Here is a 21,374-nt window from a genome sequence, read left to right as displayed (position 1 = left end):
GGGAGAGAGAGAGATAGAGAGACTGTGTGTGTGTGTGTGTGAGAGAGTGTAAGGTGAGAGGGAAATTAATAACAAGAAAAAGGAGTTGCTACTCAATTAAGTCTATTTGTCAGCAAATGCCAGTCATTGTGTGTGCCCCCTGGCATTGTTATTGTGAGAAGCATTGCTTTGCATATTTTAAGCTGAGATTGATATTGTTTTGGGTGACTGAGATACATGAGCCTTGTTAGCAAGGTTGTCTACATGTGATGTAAAGTTTGCCTCCTTCTCTCTTTTTTAAAGAATGAAATTCAGAGGGGAAAAAGAGAAAACTCCCGGCGTGATAAGATAAGAGGTGCTCTAAGCTGGCTTTAATAAATTGGGTGCGTGCTTTGATTACTGGATCATGAAACTCAGACCTGTATCAGCACTTTTTTATTAAAGAGGCCAAGCTGTGCACAGTCACTTCTCAAAGCTGTTTGCACCAGCTAAAACACAAGCTCCAGTCTCATTCAAGCTGACTAACCATTCATGTACCTGCCACACTTTCTTTGCATGCCTTACAAAATCTGTGCGGTACCTGGCTCGTGTTAGCAAGTGTCGTCTTTCTAAAAGGTGGTTTGTGGCCTAAGCAGCACATGAGTGGCTGTCCTTGACCTTTTCTTGCCTATTAACATCTTCTCCACCTCCCATTAAGGGCAGGGGAACGAGATGGAAGAAAGGGCAGCTCGGGGGAAGAGAGGTTGAGGTGTGGGTGGGTGTGAAATGGGAGAGAGAATCTGTGTGTCTGTGTGTGTGTGTGTGTGTGTGTGTGTGTGTGTGTGTGTGTGTGTGTGTGTCCTGCTGATCAGCAGTGTTCACTCTGTAGGAGTCCAAAGTGAACAGCGTTGCCTTCAGGAGCAGAGTAATATATTCAGCTGATGAGCTCTGCTGTGCACTGTAAAGTGTTCCCTCCAACGAGCTCCTGCGAGCTCTCCCAGGGTGCTACATGAATAAACACTCTCAGGGCTCCCATGACTCTTCCTCGCAGAAGCTGAATATTTTATATTGTGTTTTTTAGGAAGGGAAAAATGTTAATCTGATCAGCTGCAGTTTTAGAACAATAAATATTGAACATTGTAACTCGTTCAGAATAAGTGGGCAATCTTGTGTTAGCTGCATGGATGTTGTGTGTGTGTGTGTGCATTTGTGTATTTTAAAGACAGACGGACGGACAGACAGGCGAGTACAAAGAACTGGCTGTGTTTCATGAGCTAGTCCTTATTTCCTGAATGTGGCAAGCAGCAACTTGGAATATCAATGACGCTTCATTCCCCACAGCGAAGACTGCAAAGTGAATGAGTTAGTGTGTGTGTGTGTGTGTGTATATATATATATATGTGCGGCCATGGGCTAAACACCAGTTTACAGTTTGGAAACAAAATTACACACATACACATTCTTGCTCGGGGCGAGCTCTTAAATTGGATTGAGACTACAAACTGATCAAAGCAGTTTGTAGCAGGATTGATGCCACTGGGAGTCCTAACCTGCTTATAAGAAAGTTTCCCAATCCCAAATCCCACCTCACCCGCCCCATCCCCAAACACACACACAACACACACTGTGTGCCAGAATTTTATTTTCCGGACTGTGTTGGCGTGTGATTCATAGTGTCTGAGCAAAGACTCATCCAGATAAACAAAGGGGGGTGAGTCTGACTATGTGTGTGTGTCTGCATGGCCATGGTAATGATTAATGCTCAAATCAAGCAAGCTGATGTCTGACACCTTGGATGTGTGTTTTGGCTCAATACATCGGTACACGTGTTCCTGATAGATTGTGTTTACATCTATTAGGGTAATGCTTATCGAATGAGGTTGTCTTCTCGGTTACAAAGTTCGACAATCAAATCATCATTTATATAAAAAATGACTGCTGGATAATTATGTATTTTACAGAATACTCGTAAAAATGAGCCTCAAGAATAAATATGCTTTTATTTCTGACACACCGACCTACCTACATTTACACACAGACATACACATAACCTCTCTTTTTTTCATTAATTGTATGCCTCCGTCGACCAGTCATGTTCCATGTCCATCCAAAATGTCATCACTTCATCATTTTATTCTGTTAGACATTGGTATGAAATCATCATAGTTAATATATGAATAGTGAATAGAATGAAAATGTGTTCTCTGACGTCACAGTGACTTTTGAACACCACCTTTTAATCCTCGAGTGGCAGTTTGTGCCAAATTTGAAGAAATTGCCTCCATGAGTTCCTGAGATATTGTGTTGACGAGAATGGACCGGATACACGGACAGGGGTACGGACAACCTGAAAACATAACGCCACGGCTGTCATCAGCATGGAGTCATACAAATACACCATCAACCAAGCAATATTAAAATGGAGATGGAAAGTCTTATATCTGTCTGCCCACCCAGACAGCTGTTGACATCTGTGCAGTTGTCACGTAATAAATTGCAGTGAGGACTATTCTGGTGAACATTGCTCAAGCCCACATACAGTATATAATGATGACACAGACTGCTGGCTATACTGTATCATTTTATAACAGTCTCTGAAGTGATACCATTGGCCTGATTTCCAGTCTAATTCTAGCAGGCCCAAGCCAGCCTCTCCCAAGAGAAACCTGGCCAGACCAACCATGAGAGCATGAGCAACACAGTTAGCCTCTGCGGCATACTGTATGATTCACTGTTAAAGACTCCAGCTCAGCTATCTTAGGAATTATGTCAGTGGGTATATAGTGACACTTGACATGTTTACAGATTAATGATTGCAAATTTCTATTCATGTAGTGAGGGCAAAACAAGTAACACTCCTTCTGAACCGTAAGCAGGGCAATAGAGAGTGAGGAAACCTAAAGTAATCCACCAAAATGAGAGAGGCGCAGTACAATGCAATGGCCTTCAGCCCTTTTGCCCATTTGTAGTCCAGATCTGTCCTTGTGGCCAGTTTGCATTTTGTTATCAAAGGATGAGGAACAAAATATAGGAAAACCTAGCCACACCAGCCTCAGGATGCAAAAGCCCTGCCACATAAGAAGACACAGCATCTCAATAAAGGTCTGCACCGCATTCAGATTTTATGCTACTGGAAGTTTTTGCTGAATTGCCCCAGTTAAATAAACTATTCGTTGAATTCTTCCAGAATAATTTAGGAGGTCTATCTGAAGTCTGACTATTAGTTTGATCTACAGGCCATGGTCAGAGTCTACCTTTATGAAAATGGTCCTAGGTCTCTTCAGGTCTTAACACCTGCTCATCAACTCGAGCTACCCAGGGAAGGTTAGGTGTCTGCAGGCTCTCGCCTTTTACTACATCTTGAGAAAGGACTGGTTCCCGAATAATGGTGATGATTAACTCATTTCAGCTTTGTCACCTCCAGGATTGTTCATGTAGGTATATCAATCCTCCCACACTTGTTCCAGTGAGTTTCCCCTCACTACAGTAGTCTTTGTGTACAAAGTTTATTTCATATAAACTCCAAACTATGTGACATAGTTATTCCACAGTACGAAATTAGGTATTTGAATAAGACGTCTCAGTATCTTTATGCTAAATTTCACGCCTACATGCTGTTGTGATCTATTTTGCAATTGCGTTTCACTCATAAGCACTCATCAATTTACATCATAATCATAATATGGATGGTAGTTTGCCAAGGACGTCGATTTTTTGTTTAGCAGTCAAATGATGAGACCTATACAATACAACATTCCTAACAATTATTGTTCCCTAATTCACTCTGAAGGGTACCCAGATATTTTTAAAAGAGTCTATTGATTTACACCATTTTTTCTCTTTTTGTCTGTCCAGCATCGAGTATTTATCGTTTGGATTTGCATGATTTTGTTTTGCAACTTTTCTTTTTTTTTTTACTCACTGAAAGCTACTCATAAATCTGTTGCTTCTCAGTGGCCTTTATCTGTTTCTGTCTCTTATTTTTAGCCCATCTCTCCTTGTTGATTTAAGACCAATCCCTGGTTGAGCATGGAAGTAAATATGAAGACAAACACTCTCACACACAAGCAAGTGTGCACACGGTGGCATCAGTAAAGGAAAGCGTGGTAGAATGTAGCCAGCAGTGATGTCTATGGTTAATGTGATTTACTCAGAGTTTACCACCCAGAGACATTTTATCTGATTCTTATTACAGTAGAGCACTGTACAGTAACACATGTACAATGCCTCCATTTAAAGTCCTGATCTGATGCCATTTAATTAATATCCATGTGACATACCATGGAATATTTCAAGAAGTTCGATTTTGTTTTGCAAAGTTTCCTGCATGGACTGTCAAAAAAAACCTCAAGGGACTGTTCTGTCAATTAAACCAGTGCCCAGCCACCCACCCACACACACACACACACACACACACACACACACACACACACATCATTCCTCCCTTAATTCTCACTCTCTCCCTGCTCTGTGTTAGACAGATGCGTCAATGGGACAATAACGGAGCACAGAGGCATATGAGTGAGTCCTGAGATGACAGAGAGCCATGGCGTCCCTAAATCCCCCTCTACTGCACCACGGCTCTTTGTCACGGTATAATCCTGCCTCACTTGCTGAGAGGCCAAAAAGAAGATTCAGACCGAGGGAGAGGCAAGAAGAAGACAAGGAATAAAACATATATATTACGAAATATATATATATATATATATATATATATATATATATATGATCAACAAATGGCAGAGGTAGTTAACAGAAGAATAGAGAATGATTTAACGGTGAGCAATATGCTGGGAGGGAGTTGCTAAAAGAAAACAGCTTGAAGTAAAGGGTATGACTCAGCTGCATAGGCAATTAGGACAAGGTGCAATTCTTAGAATCCCATTTAAAGAAAGGCATTTAGAAACTGTGAGAGAGAGAGAAAGAGAGAGAGAGAGAGAGAGAGAGAGAGCGAGAGAGAGAGAGAGAGAGCGAGAGAGAGAAAGGGACAGCCAGAACAGAGAGTGTAAGGGACAGCCAGAACAGAGAGAGTAAGGGACAGCCAGAACAGAGAGAGTAAGTGGCAGTGGGTAGAAGAAGAGCGGGTAAAAGGGAGGGAGGGAAAGACCAAGGCAATTAGCTCATTTGAGTTGTCAGAGCCAAACCAGAGTGTTTTGAAGTGATAAGGTCGTGAATGTGCGGCACAGGCAGAAGGCGAAACAACTGCATCTTCTCATCCCCCTATTAATACCACTGACACGCCGTTGAACACTCTTGTTTCCAACTTAGTCATTTCTAAGCAAATCCACACATACACACACAGACACACTGGCCTGGAGCACATTTGCTGGTGCTAATGGTCTGCGTAATTCAAACACAACAGAATTAGTGTTGGAATAAAAACACATTTATGCCCCCCATGTTTACTAGCAGTTTATTTCCAAGGCGATACTTTGAATTTGTGAGAGTGATTTGGAGGGTAATCTTCTGTGTATTGAGATGAATACCCTTTCTTAAGACCACATTATTTTCCTGCATACAGTATAAAACATGCGCTAAGATGTGTTCCCTCTCATTCATACTTTCTCTATGTGGGGCACAAATTGGGCTCCTATGTGTGGTCAGGTACACAACCATAATTGCCATTTGTATGCTTTCATTTTCTGACAGACGGTGTGATTGAGAACCTTTATTTGTTCACTGAAATAACAAGCCAACACACACAAACATACACAGAAACACGTGTGTGTACTGTGCAATGCTGATAGACATTTATTTTGCTGCCATACCTACTGAACAAGTCTACTGTCAGGGCTGTGGGCTGCTTTGTTTATGTGAAGAATGTGTTGCTATGATTGAAAACAGACGACATATTTTGAGCATTATGCCGCTCATAACTTTTCACACATGATCTGTTGTCAAGGCAGCACATTAGTTCCCACAGCAGAGTAATCAGCTGGCTAGTTTAGTAAAATAGTTAGTAGAAGGTCAGAGATGTACATTCCCTGCAGCCGCACTCAACGAAGCTGCTAAAATCACAAAACACTGCCTCAACAAACCCTAGATTTTGTTATTTTTTTTGTTATCACAACTACCGTATTTTCCGCACTATAAAGCGCACCGGATTATAAGGCGCACCTTCAATGAATGGCCTATTTTAGAACTGTTTTTATATATAGGGCGCACCGGATTATAAGGCGCATAGAATAGAATAGCGTCGTAAGCGTGTCTCTTGAAAGGTGCCATTTTGGGGTCTTTATACACACAAGTGGTGTTGGACTAGGAGTAAGCACAGTACCGGTGTTTACCGCGGTGCGGCTTTGTAGTTTACCAGTCGTACTGAAACATTTTGACAGAGCGCCGTGTACAACCAGTATGGATCAACCAATTAACCAATTGATCCATATATAAGGCGCTCCGGATTACAAGGCGCACTGTCGTTTTTTGAGAAAATTAAAGGCTTTTAAGTGCGCCTTATAGTGCGGAAAATACGGTAGATTGTTGGACATTGAACATTTTAAATGTGAGATTTCCCTCAAATAGATTTAGAACTTCTTCCACATCAGCAAACCAAATCTTTGCATAAAGCAGTAATGTCAGCTTCCTATCACAAGCAGTGCAGACGGTCATACTGACTAACTGACAGTAGCCTGCTACACAACACAGGAGCCACAGACCTTGAACAACCCACATTAGCTGTCATGCTAAAGTGTCTTTCTAATGTCTTAACTTACAAACATAATCACACATCTTGTTCTGCATCTTAGCATGTTGAACGATCCTCCAAACAAACGTTCCCCGGGTTACAGGCTAGATAGAAGTTAGGAGATATAAGCCAGTTGCTTGCTTTAAGCAGTGCAGCTGGTGACTGACCAGCGCTCGCTGCAGAGATCGTTCAGTACAACGCATTGATACAGCAAAAAAACACTATAAACATCATTGGTACCCATATACTGAACATCAGTGATATTGGTGATAAGAGGTGCCTGCAAAGAGCCCAAAGGATAAAAAAGACAATACTCACTCACAGCCTGTTCACACTGCTGCCGTCTCGCAAACGTTACAGAGGTGTTGGCTGCCATACCACCAGACTTTAAAGCAGCTTCTTCCTTCAGGCTGTGGGACCCCTTAAATTCAGCCTCCACTATACAGATATAATATAGTTGTTTATGTTGGTGTTACTGTGTTTTTCTTATGTAGCAAAAATACAAACTGCATTTTGCTGCTCAACCTTGTTGTACAATGACATTAAATAATCCTTGTAGCCTTGTGTGCCCTGCACTCGTGTAACAGTGTAACGGACCATTATCGATCCGTACGGATTCCCCGCGCGGTTCGGCACAGTTGTGAACCGCGGATTAATTCCACAGTTCAACCATCATGATGTAAAATGAAGCTTTACTGACGATTGATGACGGCCGATATTCAGTAAAAAATATGCGATCAGGAGATCGGCATTATGCTTTCTATTCACCGATCCCTGATAATGTTACATTGTGAACAAATCCGTTGAAATTAACAGGAGGGGAGCTAGTAACGTTAGCATCACCTCTAACAGCTTATGTACGGAAGTTCCGTTCAGATACATCTTGATGCGTTTCGGTCTTTTTGTAGTGAAAATTTGTATTGGGCAAAAATGTAGTTTTACTGAGACACTTGAATAAATACAGTAGTTTGAAGGAGATGTTTTTACAGTAATATAAAATACATATATTAGAGATGAATTATGATCTATTTAAGTTCTTAACACTCTAAGCAACTTATAATACGTCATTAAAACTACTAATGACAAGATTTTGTTTTTAATAAAAAGCACAATCTTTTATTTCCTAATCATTTGAATTGTTTGTTTTATGCAAACAAAATTATGTTTTCTTTTGTGCTGATCCGATCCGAGATCGGTGACTCAAATCCGTGATACTCGATGTACTCCCCTGCTGGTGTTCATTGCCAGCTGCTGTCAATCAAACACTGACACGCCCCTCCGTTGGCTGAGACGAAAAGGAACATTTCTAATATTTTCCCACGGATTTTTTATTCCTTCCCTTTACTAATGGAAACAATTACACAATACATCTGAAAACATCTTGACATTATCATTAAAAGCAAAAAGTGATGATTAAACATAATTTCAGTTGGACGTAAGCATTTGGCCTAAAGATGTAAGCAGACACAATTTTTATAGTGGAAAAGATATGATCTAGTGCTTAATGCATTGATGTGACACATTGAAAACATCAATGTTGATCTCCTTTGCACCAAGAAAGTTTCAGGTTAACTTAATTATTAGTGGGGAGCATATCAGCTGTTTCAAATAAGGAAACGAGCAAAGCGTTTCTGACTATTTAATACATGCAGCTACCTTCAAATGTCCTAATTTGCCTCAACTGAAGCATTTATATTTCATATTTAAGAAGAAGGGCCCTAACCTTAAGAAGGTTATTGTAATATGTCTGCAGGGAGTTGTATTTTTCATTAACAGAAACTTAAGGCAAAAGGCAAAGTGCAATAGATCCAAATAAATCAATCTGTGTCTTCTACTGTAATACGCGGAGCATTGCAGTGTTGTACTGATAAAAGTAATAATATGGAAATGTAGTTTGTGATAAATTATCCATACAAGCCATTATAGTGCAGGTATCGGTGGTCATTATTCGATTATTGTTTTGTTTTTTAGAAATAATAGTTGTTGAAATTGCGTATTGAAATTGAGATTGAAATCTCGTAGCTTTCAGTTAACCTCCTTTAAGATCGGCAACATTGTTAGTCGAAATGATATTTGTGCCATTTGGTCTTATCTTAGTTATTTTGACACATACCATTTAGGTCTGTAGAAGAGCAAACCAAGTGTTTTGTATTTATTTTCTATTAATACAGTTACCTATTACCTGTCTTCTTCGTGACTTGTGGCACATACGGTCTTATGATATATTAAAGTGTGTCTTTAAAAATGTGGCCAAGGAAAACAGATGAAAAATAGCACATTGGGCGCCGTTCACACGTTGAATCTAAAAATGCCTGGAAAACACAAGATGCTTTCATCCTTTTTTCCAAGGTGCTTGGGGGTGGGGGGTTGCGCTACTGTCGCACCTGCTGTTACAAAGCAAAAGTTGCGCACTGCGATGACAATGATGATGAAGTTGCGGAAATACAGCAGTAACCCTCACTGACTAAACTTAAAGTCAAAACGAAGATAAATGGACTTCCAACACCGTAAATCCCTCACAGGAGCTTTACTTCTCAATTTATCTGTGTCAGTTTGGCAGACATTTCAAACGGATGTTAAGAGGTTCTTGGACGGAAAACGTGAAGCAAGTAAAACAGTCCATAGGACAGAAGCTGCGGTTAGTCCTGCACTATAATGATTTATTTCTCCTCCATATAATTACAGTGGATATTTATGGAAAAAAGCAAAGATATCTGCCAGCTGTGGTTGTTTCTTGTCACATGAAATACAGTGCACCCTGCAGCATTTCAAAAGTTGACCTATTTTTATTTTGGGGTGCAGCCATCGCTCAGTGAAACATAAGCGCTTGAGAATGCTTGCGCAGCGCGACAGCGTCACTTTCGTTAGAGCGCGTGTCTATATTGACAACAGTGGATTTGAGGGTGCAAAGAAACACGATATGTGACACCACTGAAACACCTTGAAGAGGTTACCAGCCTAAGGGCTAACTCACACACACAAACATTATCACTCACATTCACACCTACAAGTAATTGGGAGTCTAAAGCTCTCATAGTCAGCCTGTGAGAGCATGACAACTTAACAGAAACGACATGGGCAGAGGGCAAGACAAGACTGCTATTGTGCTGTTAAAGTTTTTATCTTTGCAGAATCATTTTGTGAGTTTTAAAAAATGTATTTATTAATATTCAAAATTCGACCACTCAATTTAACTCAATTTTCATGTAACATATGTGCAAAACCTGAGACTGACTTGCCTTTACAATACCTCTTGGGGTCTCATGTCTTGTCATACCACTTGTACTTACTGTTGAAGTATAATTACTACTATGGTATATATTCTAACTTGTGCACTGAACTTGTGGGAATGACTAAAATGCTCTGTTATTTGTTTCATTATTATTTGTAGTCAGTATAGTTATGTGTAATGTGTTTTCTTTGAAAGCTGATATATGATACATGATGTATTTTTTAACCTTTTAAACTACAAATTATTTGTAATAACTATAATTTTTCTGGATATGTTCTGGAAATATATTCTAGGTCATCTATGCTTAGTCACTCAACAGCCAAAGGAACACTTCCCCACCCTACAAATGCAATTAACACATTTTTGGGAAATACTACATTTGTACGATACTCGTTGATGGTGGATTATTAAGAAACATAACATGATTATATTCAATTGTGAAACCTGTTAAACTTGATGAAATGCTTTCCCTAAAACAACTGCCCCATAACAAGGCACCATTATTGCAGCTCTGCTTTGTGTGATTGGTGAAACAGTATATAAATGATTACTTTTTCCTTTTTTCTCTGGTCTACATTCAACAGTATGAACTCAACACATACCAGGCAGTGAATAGGCCCATTGAGCTTTATTTGGAGTGGCTGTCTAACCAAGGTCCTCAAAGTAAATATGAATACAGTACATTCTGTCAGGGTCACAGTTAGCTCCCTATTCACACAGCTCCACGTCTACCACAATTTACTCCACAGCCAATCACTATTGCACTGAAGTCCTGGGGAACCATAGCAACCGTGAGGCCTTGAATGTTATTGGCAGGGTCAATGAAATGAAAGAGAAAAGAGACAGAAGTCAAGTTTAAAGAAGAAAAACAACTGAATCTATGCAGCTGCCAAAACTGCCACCGAGCTGTGGGGATTTGACAGTGAGTCTGCTGATGAAACTGCTAACTATGAGCTCAAATAGACTCTGTTTAAATGGCTCATTGGCCTGTTGCAGCCCACAAAGTCCCTATGTACTGTTTAAAATGTCACTGAATTGTCTGTCTCTCTCTCTCACACACACACACACACACACTCTCCCTCAATATGTTTGGGTTAGTTGGCAGTGAGTCACCCATCTTGCTCACTGAGGAGACTGGTGCCAGGTACGTGAATGATAGAGTGTGATGTGTTTGTGATGTTTGCAGTATGCTGTCTTTGCATTCACAAAGACAAAGAGATAAAGTTCATGATAAACTTGTGTAAAGTACTTAACCTGCTAAAGGAATAGTCGAAACTAAGGGCTAAACACAACAACACCTGTTTTATGTAATGTTGGCCAAGACAACATCGCTCCAAACTAAAGAAACAAAGATTGTGTGGATTTTAGTTGTGTCTGAATTATGAGTTTATCCACTTTATGGTGCCCTCAAAAAAATTCAACAATGCAATGACAAATGTGTCCATGACATGTACGCCACTTTCGACCAACAATCCCACGATGCAATGTGCTGCATTTATGAATGCAAGAATTACCACTGTGAGCCCCTACATCTGTCAGCAATGATTCAAAAGTGTCCAAAATCTCAATGTACTGCTCACTATGGAGTAAAACAGTGAGTGTATATTATATAGAGAGTAGCCATGAGTGAATGGAGGCGTTAACAACAGAAAAAAAACTTTGTCAGATGATGTTCATGTTGGCCTACATGACTGAAGATTGGTTTTATGGGTTCTTTAAACTTCAAAAAGCTGAATTTATGACAGCTTTATCACTGGTTTGCAAAAGTGTTTCCGTTCTTTGTGTGAATCCTCTGCACAAGGATATGATAATCGCTATAAATGAGTTTTAAAGCTACGTACCTTATCAACTGCAGTGTGTAGTGTAGCCTGTCCTTCATTGTGCATTTGTGTTTCTTTTTGAATTATTTCTTCAGGTTTGTTGTTGTTTTTGTTTGCCTCTCAGCGTGTGTTCCTGCATGCGTTCTCCTTTAACCTCCCCAGCAGTGAGTGGGAGAGGTTAACATAACAGAACAGTGGCTGTCACTGCTATGGAGGACACTCTCTTTCGACACACCCACACACACACACACACACACTGCATGCAAGATAGAGAGAGACGGACTGACTGACAGAGTAAGAGATCTCCAGGAACAAACTCCAGCTGCCACCCCTTATCCAGAGCTGTCCGTGTCCAAAAAGAGCACACTGGTCTACATTACAATGACACTGACATATACTGTACACTAGTATATAAGACTGCGTATCTACTTTAAGACAGCATAATGGCAGTGTCATATTGTGCAATACCACCATAGGGGAAAGTGTTTTGTATAAAGTTTTATGTTTATGTTTAACCTGCAGTGAATCAGGGCAGAGGTGAGTGGTTCGAAGTGAACGTCCTCGCCTATTGCAGTAAAGTGAGGTCAGTCCCACCTTCTCCAGCATGTGACAGAAACTAGGCATCAGCTATAATTTGTTCATACTCTCAAAGGAATAATTTTCTGACAGCATCATTTTTTTGGGAAAGGAAGGTCACTCACCTGGTACACACAGCCATGTTGCAGAATTAGAAACAAGCAAAGTCCCATCGTGCTTCTGAGCTGTAATTCACAAAATGTTTGTCTGTTCCTCCTTCCCTCCATATTTTGCTGAAGTAATTCAAAGAACTGTTTTACAGTGTACCCAGATGAAATGTCTTTGTGTGTCCCATTTGCATACAATATAAATATATTAGTTAATTATGTAGAGGAGGTGTTGAGAAAAACACTGAAAATAAACCTAGTTGGAAGTGCAATCATTTCTGGAGGCTATTTGTAGATTTTGTGTGTGTTTACGTGTGTATGTTTATGAAGATGTGTGTTCAAAAATAGCAGTTACCTCCTCTCTCCCATCTATCTTAGGTGTCTTATTTTACCTTGACCCAAAACCAAGTACCAGACTAACTGAAAAACATGCAAAAGACTAATTGCTTTGAGGCTTTGATTAAAGCTTATTAATATTTTAAAATAGCCATTTTCAGTGTGTTCACATCCCATTGTTCTTGTAAAGCAACTTTAGGTTTATTTTGTTTCATTTCACTTTAATAAATGGCTAAAAATCCGACAAAAAGAATGAGAGCTCATAATTCTTATTCTGAAAATTTGCATTCATAATTTGTAGTAGAAACTAACTAGAAATTTAAGTTGCTAGACATTTAAGAGTGTGAGCAGGTCAAGTAAAGTGCTTTGTAAAAGATTAGGTGTAGGCTGACTAATCAAGCGTCAAGAGAGGGATGAGAATTGAGTCTACAGGCCATTTCTCACTTCTAAGAGGACCACGGATCATTTCTTACAATCCCTTTGTGGGCACAAAAAGGCATCATTCAGTGAAGAAACTGACAGAATTGCTGTGGCCTGCCACCTGGCCAACACCTCTCACTGCTGGGAACTTCATTAACAGATATGGATCTTAAGGCTCAAGGACTTGTTCCCAACAAACCCTTAACCTCATAGAACGCCGGCCGTAGAGCCTTATCCTAGCCCCCTTTCCTGTTGTCTCTCTACAGATCCTATCTATCGGAGTGAGACTTGCTATGTAGTGGCAGCTTAGCCATTCTTTTCACCTCTTCCATCCTCTGCCAATATGGATAGCAGCATGAGCCTCTGACATTCTGCTAACTTTAAAAAGATGCATTACGTCTTTGGCTGAAGCTTTATCAATAGTATTGGCTCAATAGGAGGGGAAAAACAGGTGGGCATTAGTGAGCTTGCTGCAAAAGACTATGCAAAGATGTGACAGTTGCTGTGCCAAACGGATAACACGAGAAAGAGAAAGAAATAAAGACGAGGGGAGATTATGAGTGTCCCTGAAACACAACCTATTTGTACGATATTGAGGGGTTTCAGTCAATGATTTTAAGTCAATTAGCACGAGTGATAAAAGGGAGGGGACAGAGGAAGGGAGATGGCAGCAGTTATAAGACATCTTCACAGCTCATTTGCAACCAGGCAACATACAGCCAAATTCAAAGCATATGACTGACTCAGCTGCTGGAGATAAGACGGCAGCCACCCCAGAGAACAGATTCATATTAACCCTACTGATGTTGTCAGGGAAGGACTATTGTCTGTGCCCTTGTTTCCAGCGATTAACACAATGGCCATTCCACTCCATCCCTCAGCTTCTTCACCCTTGACACTGAAACAGCAAACCTGAATCGACTGAATGGTTGATAGTATTGTGTTGAATCTTGACTTGCTTCCCCTTTCGATTATAATGCTGAAGAGGAGGAGGAGGAAGAAAATAATAAGAAACAAAGAAGCCGTCAATGTTCTTGTATGTGGCTGGTTATAAGGTACATTAAAGGCTTTTAGATGAGAAGTACCGCTGCCTATCCAGAGATGAACTTGAGAGATGAAGAGCCAATGGCCTCTTATGAAGGCGCTAGCGCAGCCAGAACCATGCTGTGCTGAGGAAATAATAAGAGTCTGCTCTTTTGCAACCCACACATACTGTAACAACCAAGAACACTCTCTTTTGTCAAAGCAAAGAGCAGCCATCACATTCTGGTGGTGATTGAATATTCAGCAGTGTATTGCGCTCGCATTTAGAAGAAAATGAAGTAACACTTGACATAGTCACTGGAGTTCCATCTGCTTGTTGAGGCCCACCTGTACTCACACACTGCCAGGTGCGCTGGCAGAAAACACTGACACATCTCCATCCATCCATTCAGCGCTGACGAAACATCCGTAAGGAAAATATCATCAGAGGAATTTCCTTTATGCCTGCAATATGTTATATGCCTTAATTTGTTTATATGTACAACACATCCTATTTAAATTGTAAACATTACATATATTTCAAAAAATAAAAATAAAAACTCCTGAGAAAATTGACTCCCACTCAACCTGCATTCCAGACTGTTACATAATTGCTGTCCCTGTTTTTATTTTACTGCACCAGAGTACCTGCTGTAATGTAGTGATCTTATTGTGAATGTCGCGAGAAAATATGTACATATACATAAAGTAAATGCCATTCAGTGCCTCACAGCGCATTATTAACTGACTCTTGATTGTACAGGAAGTTCAGCCTGGAGGTTTTAAATGACGCCATGGTGTTCCTGTCAACTCGCCATGCTCCATAATTATCACAGGGGTCATACTGTAATTTCCTCTTTATCCCCAAAAAGCCTCAGCAGAAGCACTTTTGTATCGCGACTTAGACCTTTTAAATGACCAGTAGCCGGCTGGGTTGAAAAGTATTTGTCTTCATCAGCACTAAAGGAGGAGGAGGAGGAGTGGTGAGTGGTTGTATGAAGGGCAACAGCATAAGGTCAAAGGTAAGGCGTTTCAGTCACCACAGAATCTAAGCACACTTATTTATGGTAGCTGGTCTTTTAGCTGCATGACGTCAAGATAGTTCAGATTGTTCAGCAATGTACTGACATATACAGCATCTGCAAAAAAAAAGATAATAAGAATCGGTCTGCTTTCCCATTATTGTGTGATATATTTAGATTGTATTATGGAAGCTTTGCTAGAGTAGTCTTGTGTCATATATACTGTGTATATACATTTTTTTTGTTCACTTGATCAATGTTAGATTCTGATAGGAACTACAACCTCCAGGTAAGCATGTAAGGAAAAGAAACCCACAAACTGTAGAACTGTGGGATACATGTATTTTTTCCCCTTCACAGTCACTGAGAAATCAATGTTAAGAACTAAGCTGAGGCATCAAAGACCAACAGCCTATCTGACCTGCATAGAGCCCCACTGTGGGGTATAATGCAGCATTGTACACCAGTTACTTAATTAAAGACCCATTCATGCAGACACTAAGTAAATGCATAGGACCGTAAGATGGGGGTTCGGGGTAGGATACGATTTACAACACTGCCTCCAGCCTTTACAACTTACACACAAATGGAAATATATTCAGAGAGAAGAAAAAACATCAGATGAAAGTGTTTCTGATTAGAGAAATACAAACCAAAGGTTTTTTTTATTTTTCATAGCCTCCTTTGTCTCTCCATAAAAATAGTGTTGCTAAACTGCTAACTGTTAAAAGGAAAACAAAAAGAGTCATGTTTCAATGTAGTCCATGGAAAAGCCCCAGTATCAGACATTCATTTGTTTCACTTCAATCCTCTGTTTTCTTTCTCCAAAAGCAGAATGGTCAGCAAAGCTCTGTATCACTGCACCGCATGTCCGTTCCTTTGAAAAAATGAGCATCGCAATGAGCCCTTGCAGAGACAAGTCAGGCAACTGCTGTAATGCATTATTAAATTAGCCCTAAACACTACACAAGCCATTAAGAAGCATGTCAAAACGGAAAAGCAATAACAGAAAATGCAACCAATAACAGAACAAAGTATTTGCAACAACTGTCATTAGCCTGCTCTGCCAGTTAAACCAGTGGGGAATCATGTGCACACTAAATAAACATGTTTAGATACACTACAACTAAGAAGCACTGGCACTGTCAAATAAATGCAGCTTAGCTCCAGCGAACAGAGGGTTAAACCTTAGCTGCAGAAATTCACTGCAGTCCAAAAGCATTTGGCTGATAGCTACTGAACAGCACATTCTATCTGTGCCATTACGCTGCTATCCTTGGACAAATGTTTCTATCTATCTAGATTTTGCTTGTGTGTCTTTGTGTGTACCTAAGTCTGGAAATACCATTTTATTGCATATATTAGAATATTTGGCACAGTAAAAACTGGAGCTTACATTTGGGGCTGTATTTAGAAACTGGTGCCTGTATAAAGAGCTTTAACTGCATCCTAAATATGATCAAAAAACAAAGTAAATGCCTCTTTTCCTACAGTAGACAGAACCACCTTCTATTATCAATCACAAAAGCAATTCAGTATATTTGTCTTTTTTTAAATAGAAGTCACCAGTTATTAGAAAATAGTTCAAATTACTTTCTTTTCTGATATAATCTGCATTTCTCACCACTGCCTGACCGTAGTTTCATTTATATATATTTGTATTTTTTTCATATGTATATACGTATGTATAGGCATGTACAAGAAACAAAAATCTGTCTCTGTTTTGCACTTCTGTACAAAAGAAAGTTACCGTTTTGTTCTTTGTGCATTCTATTGCATGGACTGTTGAGCAGAGAGGTGGAGAGGAGAGGTTGGGGCTGAGTCAGAGATAAATCCAGAGGGAGCAATGCTCAGATTTGGGTCTCTTGAACCTTCTCCTTGCTATGAGTAGTCTTAATGATGTAGGGATCAGCAATGGTGCTGATGTGGCTGTGATGCTGTCTGACTGAGCGATGAAGAGAGTTGGTCTGGGTCCAGTGGGCTCCATAGCCCCCTTGGCGGGATGAGGAGGAGGACACGTACCCAGGCTTAAAGGTGTTGCTGTTGTGTTCCACTAATGTAGGCAGTACCAACACTGTGTCATCAGAGCCACTAGATCCAGAGGTGGGTGGTGGAACAGGAGGAACTTCTTCCTCCATCTGTATGATTTCTATGGTCCTGGCTGCTGCCACAGTGCTCCTCTGTTGATGCCGCTTACGCAACTTATAGAATCCTATCAACAAGGCTGCTGCCAGCAAGGTAACAGCAACAAAACAGCCAATGATGATTTTGGTGGTTTTCATCACCTCATCCAGGCTGGCGGCTGGCCCACTAGGGACTCTGGCAGTGGGGATTGACACCTGCCTTGGAGTCTGAGTGTTTTGGAACAGCACAGTGGGTGTGGAGATGAAGACAGGCTGAAAGACAGAGGGTGAGGCAGGGATAGTAGGCTTGGGTTTAGGGGTTTCCTCCACTGTGGGCTCCAAAACTTCTACTGTTACAGTGGTAAAATAGGACAGATTAGACGTGTTGAGTTCAGCATTGCTGACGTTTAGGTAGGCCGAGGCATTGGAATTTCCCGCCATGTTGCTGACCATGCAGGTGTAGACCCCTGTGTCTGACGGGAGAACGTTGGAGAAGTTGAGTGTCCCGTCGTTAAGGACAGATATCCGTGGGTGAGCCGAGCCATGGGTCAATACAGTGCCATTGGGGAGAAGCCATCGGACTGAGCTCATTGCAGCTGTGCGACACTTTAGTTCTGCCACCCTCGCTGCAGAGATGTTCAGATCTCTAGGAGCATCAAGTATGAATGGTGCTGAACATTGAAAGGTGGCCTGATCAACTTCCACCAAGTACCGTCCCCTCATGTGGACCGGGGTGTGGCAGCGTCCGCAGCAGGTGGAATTTGTGGGAATATATTCTCTGAGCCACCAGGAGAGCCACACTACCTCACAGTCACATCGCCAAGGGTTGTGGTGAAGGTGTAGCTCCACCAGGTACTGAAGAGGGGTGAAGAGGTTATGGGGGAGGGATGACAGGTTATTATGGGCTAAATTCAGCTCCACCAAGGCTGTGATGTCATCAAATGCGTTCCTCTCAATGGTAGTGATGGCAGAGTTCATAATCCACAGTTTACGTAGATTTTTAAGCCCACGGAAGGCCCCCGGCTTCAGTTCAGGGAAAAGATTCTCTGATATTTCTAGCTCCTCCAGTCCCGCCAGTGGTGAAAGATTAGGGAACTCCCTCAGGTTGCACATCCCCAAGTTGAGATACTTGAGGTTTTGAAGTCCCTCAAATGCCCCATCAGAGATGTACTGCAACTTCCTCAGTTCTCCCAAGTCCAGTCTCATGAGGGAGGGGACACGGTTGAAGGCATAAGAGGGGATGCTCTCAATGGGATTGTTTCTTAGCCACAACTCTCTCAACTTTGACAGGTATTCAAAAGCTCCACTGGGTATGACTGTCAGTCTGTTGTCGAACAGCTCCAGGGTATTGAGGCTGGTCAGGCCATTGAAGGCCCCCACCTCAATCTGTCTGATTGCATTTCTGCCCAACTGCAGTACCTCCAGGTGATGCAGGTGCCTGAAGGTGTCTGCTTGTATGGTCTCTATGCTGTTTTCCATCAGGTTCAGGTACCTGGTATTGGCTGGGATGTTCGGGGGAACCCTAACCAGGCTTCGGCGGGTACATACTACCTTGCTGAGCTGGTTAGTGCAGGAGCACACACCTGGGCAGTTCTGTGGGTTAGCCGAGCCCAACGCAGGGCCTGTGGACTGGCACATACTGAGAGCAGGCACCATAAGGGAGAGCACGGCGAGCAGGGCTGCGTTCCAGGTAGGCTGCACACTAACCTGGCCCAGAGGACTCATGGTGTGGAGGGATCATTATTTTGCATGGTGGGGGGAGACGGCACACACCAGAGGACAGACCACCCTAGCCTGGCTGGAGCAACTCAAGGCTCCCAAGTTCCATCGACAGTGCAGGGAGATGCTACATCAAAATTGGTGTGTGTGTGTGTGTGTGTGTGTTTGTGGGAGAGAGAGAGAAGGAAAAAAAGAGGGACAGAGAGGGAGACAGAGTGTGAGAGATTAATACAAGAGACGTTGCAGAGGAAAAGCATTGCAGCAATGTAAGAAAAAGGTTGAACAACAGTATCAGTGACGTACCTCATTAGTTTGGAAGTAGTCCGTTTTGCCTCTTTCCAAATGTTAAAAGCAACAGTTATTCATTACGTTCATTTATAATTTCCTTCCATGGAAAGACATCAGATTGATGTTTTCTTGTTTCCCCTCTCTGAAAAAGTGAGGTGGCCCTCTATTAGCCAAGGGTACAAAATGGCTCCTGGTATTAAAGACTGAAAGCAGCATGAAAAGCACTCACAGGCAGAGGTAAGGCCATGAAGGCTTGGCGGGTGCCTGGATCCCTTCTGCCCCCTCTAACTGCCCCCATGCCAGGCTGCAGACTCCAACCTGCAGCTCCACTCTGGATAAATCACAATGATCCATAACGCAGTGAAAAACGACAGAGGAGAAGAAGAGAAGTGACCAACTGAAATAAATAAAAATCCCCAGTCCTGTCGGCTCCTGATACATGTGTTGGCTCGCTGGCTGGTCGCCTGTTTGGTGGAGACCTCCCTCACTGTGACTTTGCCAAGGGCTAGTCGGTCGCTGATTAGCCCCGTTGTGACAGAGACTGAGAGACAGAAAAAGGCTAAAGAACTCCCGGCACAGTCATCCCCCTCTCCTCTCCTCCTCTGTGTTCATTTTGCTTCCTCCCAACGTTGGACTGGCCCTGGTCAGAGCAGCTGCAGGCTGCCGTGTGCACAGTTAGCAGTAATCCGTCTATTCCTCCTGGGGGGAGGGGGGGTTGGGGGCTAGTGGGAGAGATGGTGGCGCTGGGTGGGGGGGTGGAGAAGGAGATGCGCTGCACTGTTGGAGCTTCGCAAAAGGCTGTCAGAAGAGAGAGAGAGAGAGCCCTCTTGTCCTCTTCTGCAATGAGAGAATAGAGAGAGCGATGACGCTGGGAGGATGTGTGTGAAAGTGGGCTCCGTGTCTGTATCCAAAAACAAAGAAAGGTATTGAGGATTCTTCCCTTCACACGATGTTTGTCACCTGGGCTGTCTCCTGCAGTGGTCCTCTGCTTGCTTATTTGTTAGTTTTTCTCCATGGTTGAGGTAGTAAGTTGTGGCAGTTAGCCATGTGTGTGGCTGTCAGACTTGCGGCTGGCTGGTACTGCAGTAGCCAGAGTAAAACAGAGAGAGAGGGAAAGGGAGACAGAAAGAGCGAGATTGAGAGAGGAGAGAGAGAACCACTGACAGATCAAGAGCGAGGGAAAGATAGAGTGTGCAAAGGAAAGAGAGAGTGTGAGAGAGAGATAGATGAAGAGGAGGAGGCACGCGAGCGCTCAGGCAGCCCACCGTCACAGAAGAAGCAGGAGCAGCATTCTAATCCACATCTCTTCTTCTTGTTTATTCTCCAATCTCTCTCTTTTCTCTATTCCCCCCCTCTGTGTCGGTGTTGCAGGCAGCTAAGATGCTCGCTCTGCCCCCTCCCTTTGTCCTTCAGTGTGAACGTGAATGTACTGCTGACGCACTCCTCTCAGCTGCTCAGCCAGCCTCAGAGCAGTGCATTGGTTTGATGCAGTGTTCCTGTGTATTAACACATTCAACTTCCCCTCCTCCCGTATCCCTCCTTCTCCCTCCCCTCACTGTAACCATCTTCTCCTCTCTTACTCGCTCTCTTTTTCTGTCTAGCTATTCACGCGCTCTCTCTGTCACAGTCTTTCTTTACTCTCACTCTCTAGATCACTTTACCTGTGCCGATCCTCCCCTCTCTGTTGCTCTCCGTCTCGCCCAAACTATTGCTAAAATGGAAAGCCTCCCATTCCAGTGTATCATACAGAGACAAGAGGTCAGACTTTCTACTCCAACTCTAGAGTGGTTTTGTGATCCGTCTCTCGGTTTCGTGAGCACAGCATTGCGCCAGTTTTTTTTCCAGTGGAGATGCAGCTTGCTGCTTATCCTCACCTCTTGTAAGGCATAGGTTTGGTGAGTGTTTCCCTCACACATTATTACCAACAGACAATTGTTTGTTGTTTGTATCGGATTTTCTTATTGTTTCAGTCGTAGAGGATTTATTATGTATGTATGTGAGTGTTTTGGAGGTGGTGGTGAGGGGGGGGGCTGGGTCGGGGGGGTCTGTGACATCAGAGACGACT

The 21,374-nt window shown here is 42.2% G+C and overlaps 1 protein-coding gene across 1 annotated transcript; it reads right to left on the bottom strand.

The window, feature by feature from the left end:
- Positions 1-17,029: 17,029 nt before the first annotated feature.
- lrrc4.2 (leucine rich repeat containing 4.2) lies at positions 17,030-19,027 on the bottom strand. Its single transcript, XM_076089877.1, has one exon. It carries the CDS (start codon positions 19,025-19,027, stop codon positions 17,030-17,032), a length of 1,998 nt encoding a protein of 665 aa, XP_075945992.1.
- Positions 19,028-21,374: the final 2,347 nt, after the last annotated feature.

The sequence above is a fragment of the Anarhichas minor genome, unplaced genomic scaffold (genome assembly GCF_050575085.1).
Source record: "Anarhichas minor isolate MPS153535 unplaced genomic scaffold, ASM5057508v1 ptg000011l, whole genome shotgun sequence".
Classification (NCBI taxonomy): domain Eukaryota; kingdom Metazoa; phylum Chordata; class Actinopteri; order Perciformes; family Anarhichadidae; genus Anarhichas; species Anarhichas minor.
This window is presented reverse-complemented; position numbering and strand designations above follow the sequence as displayed.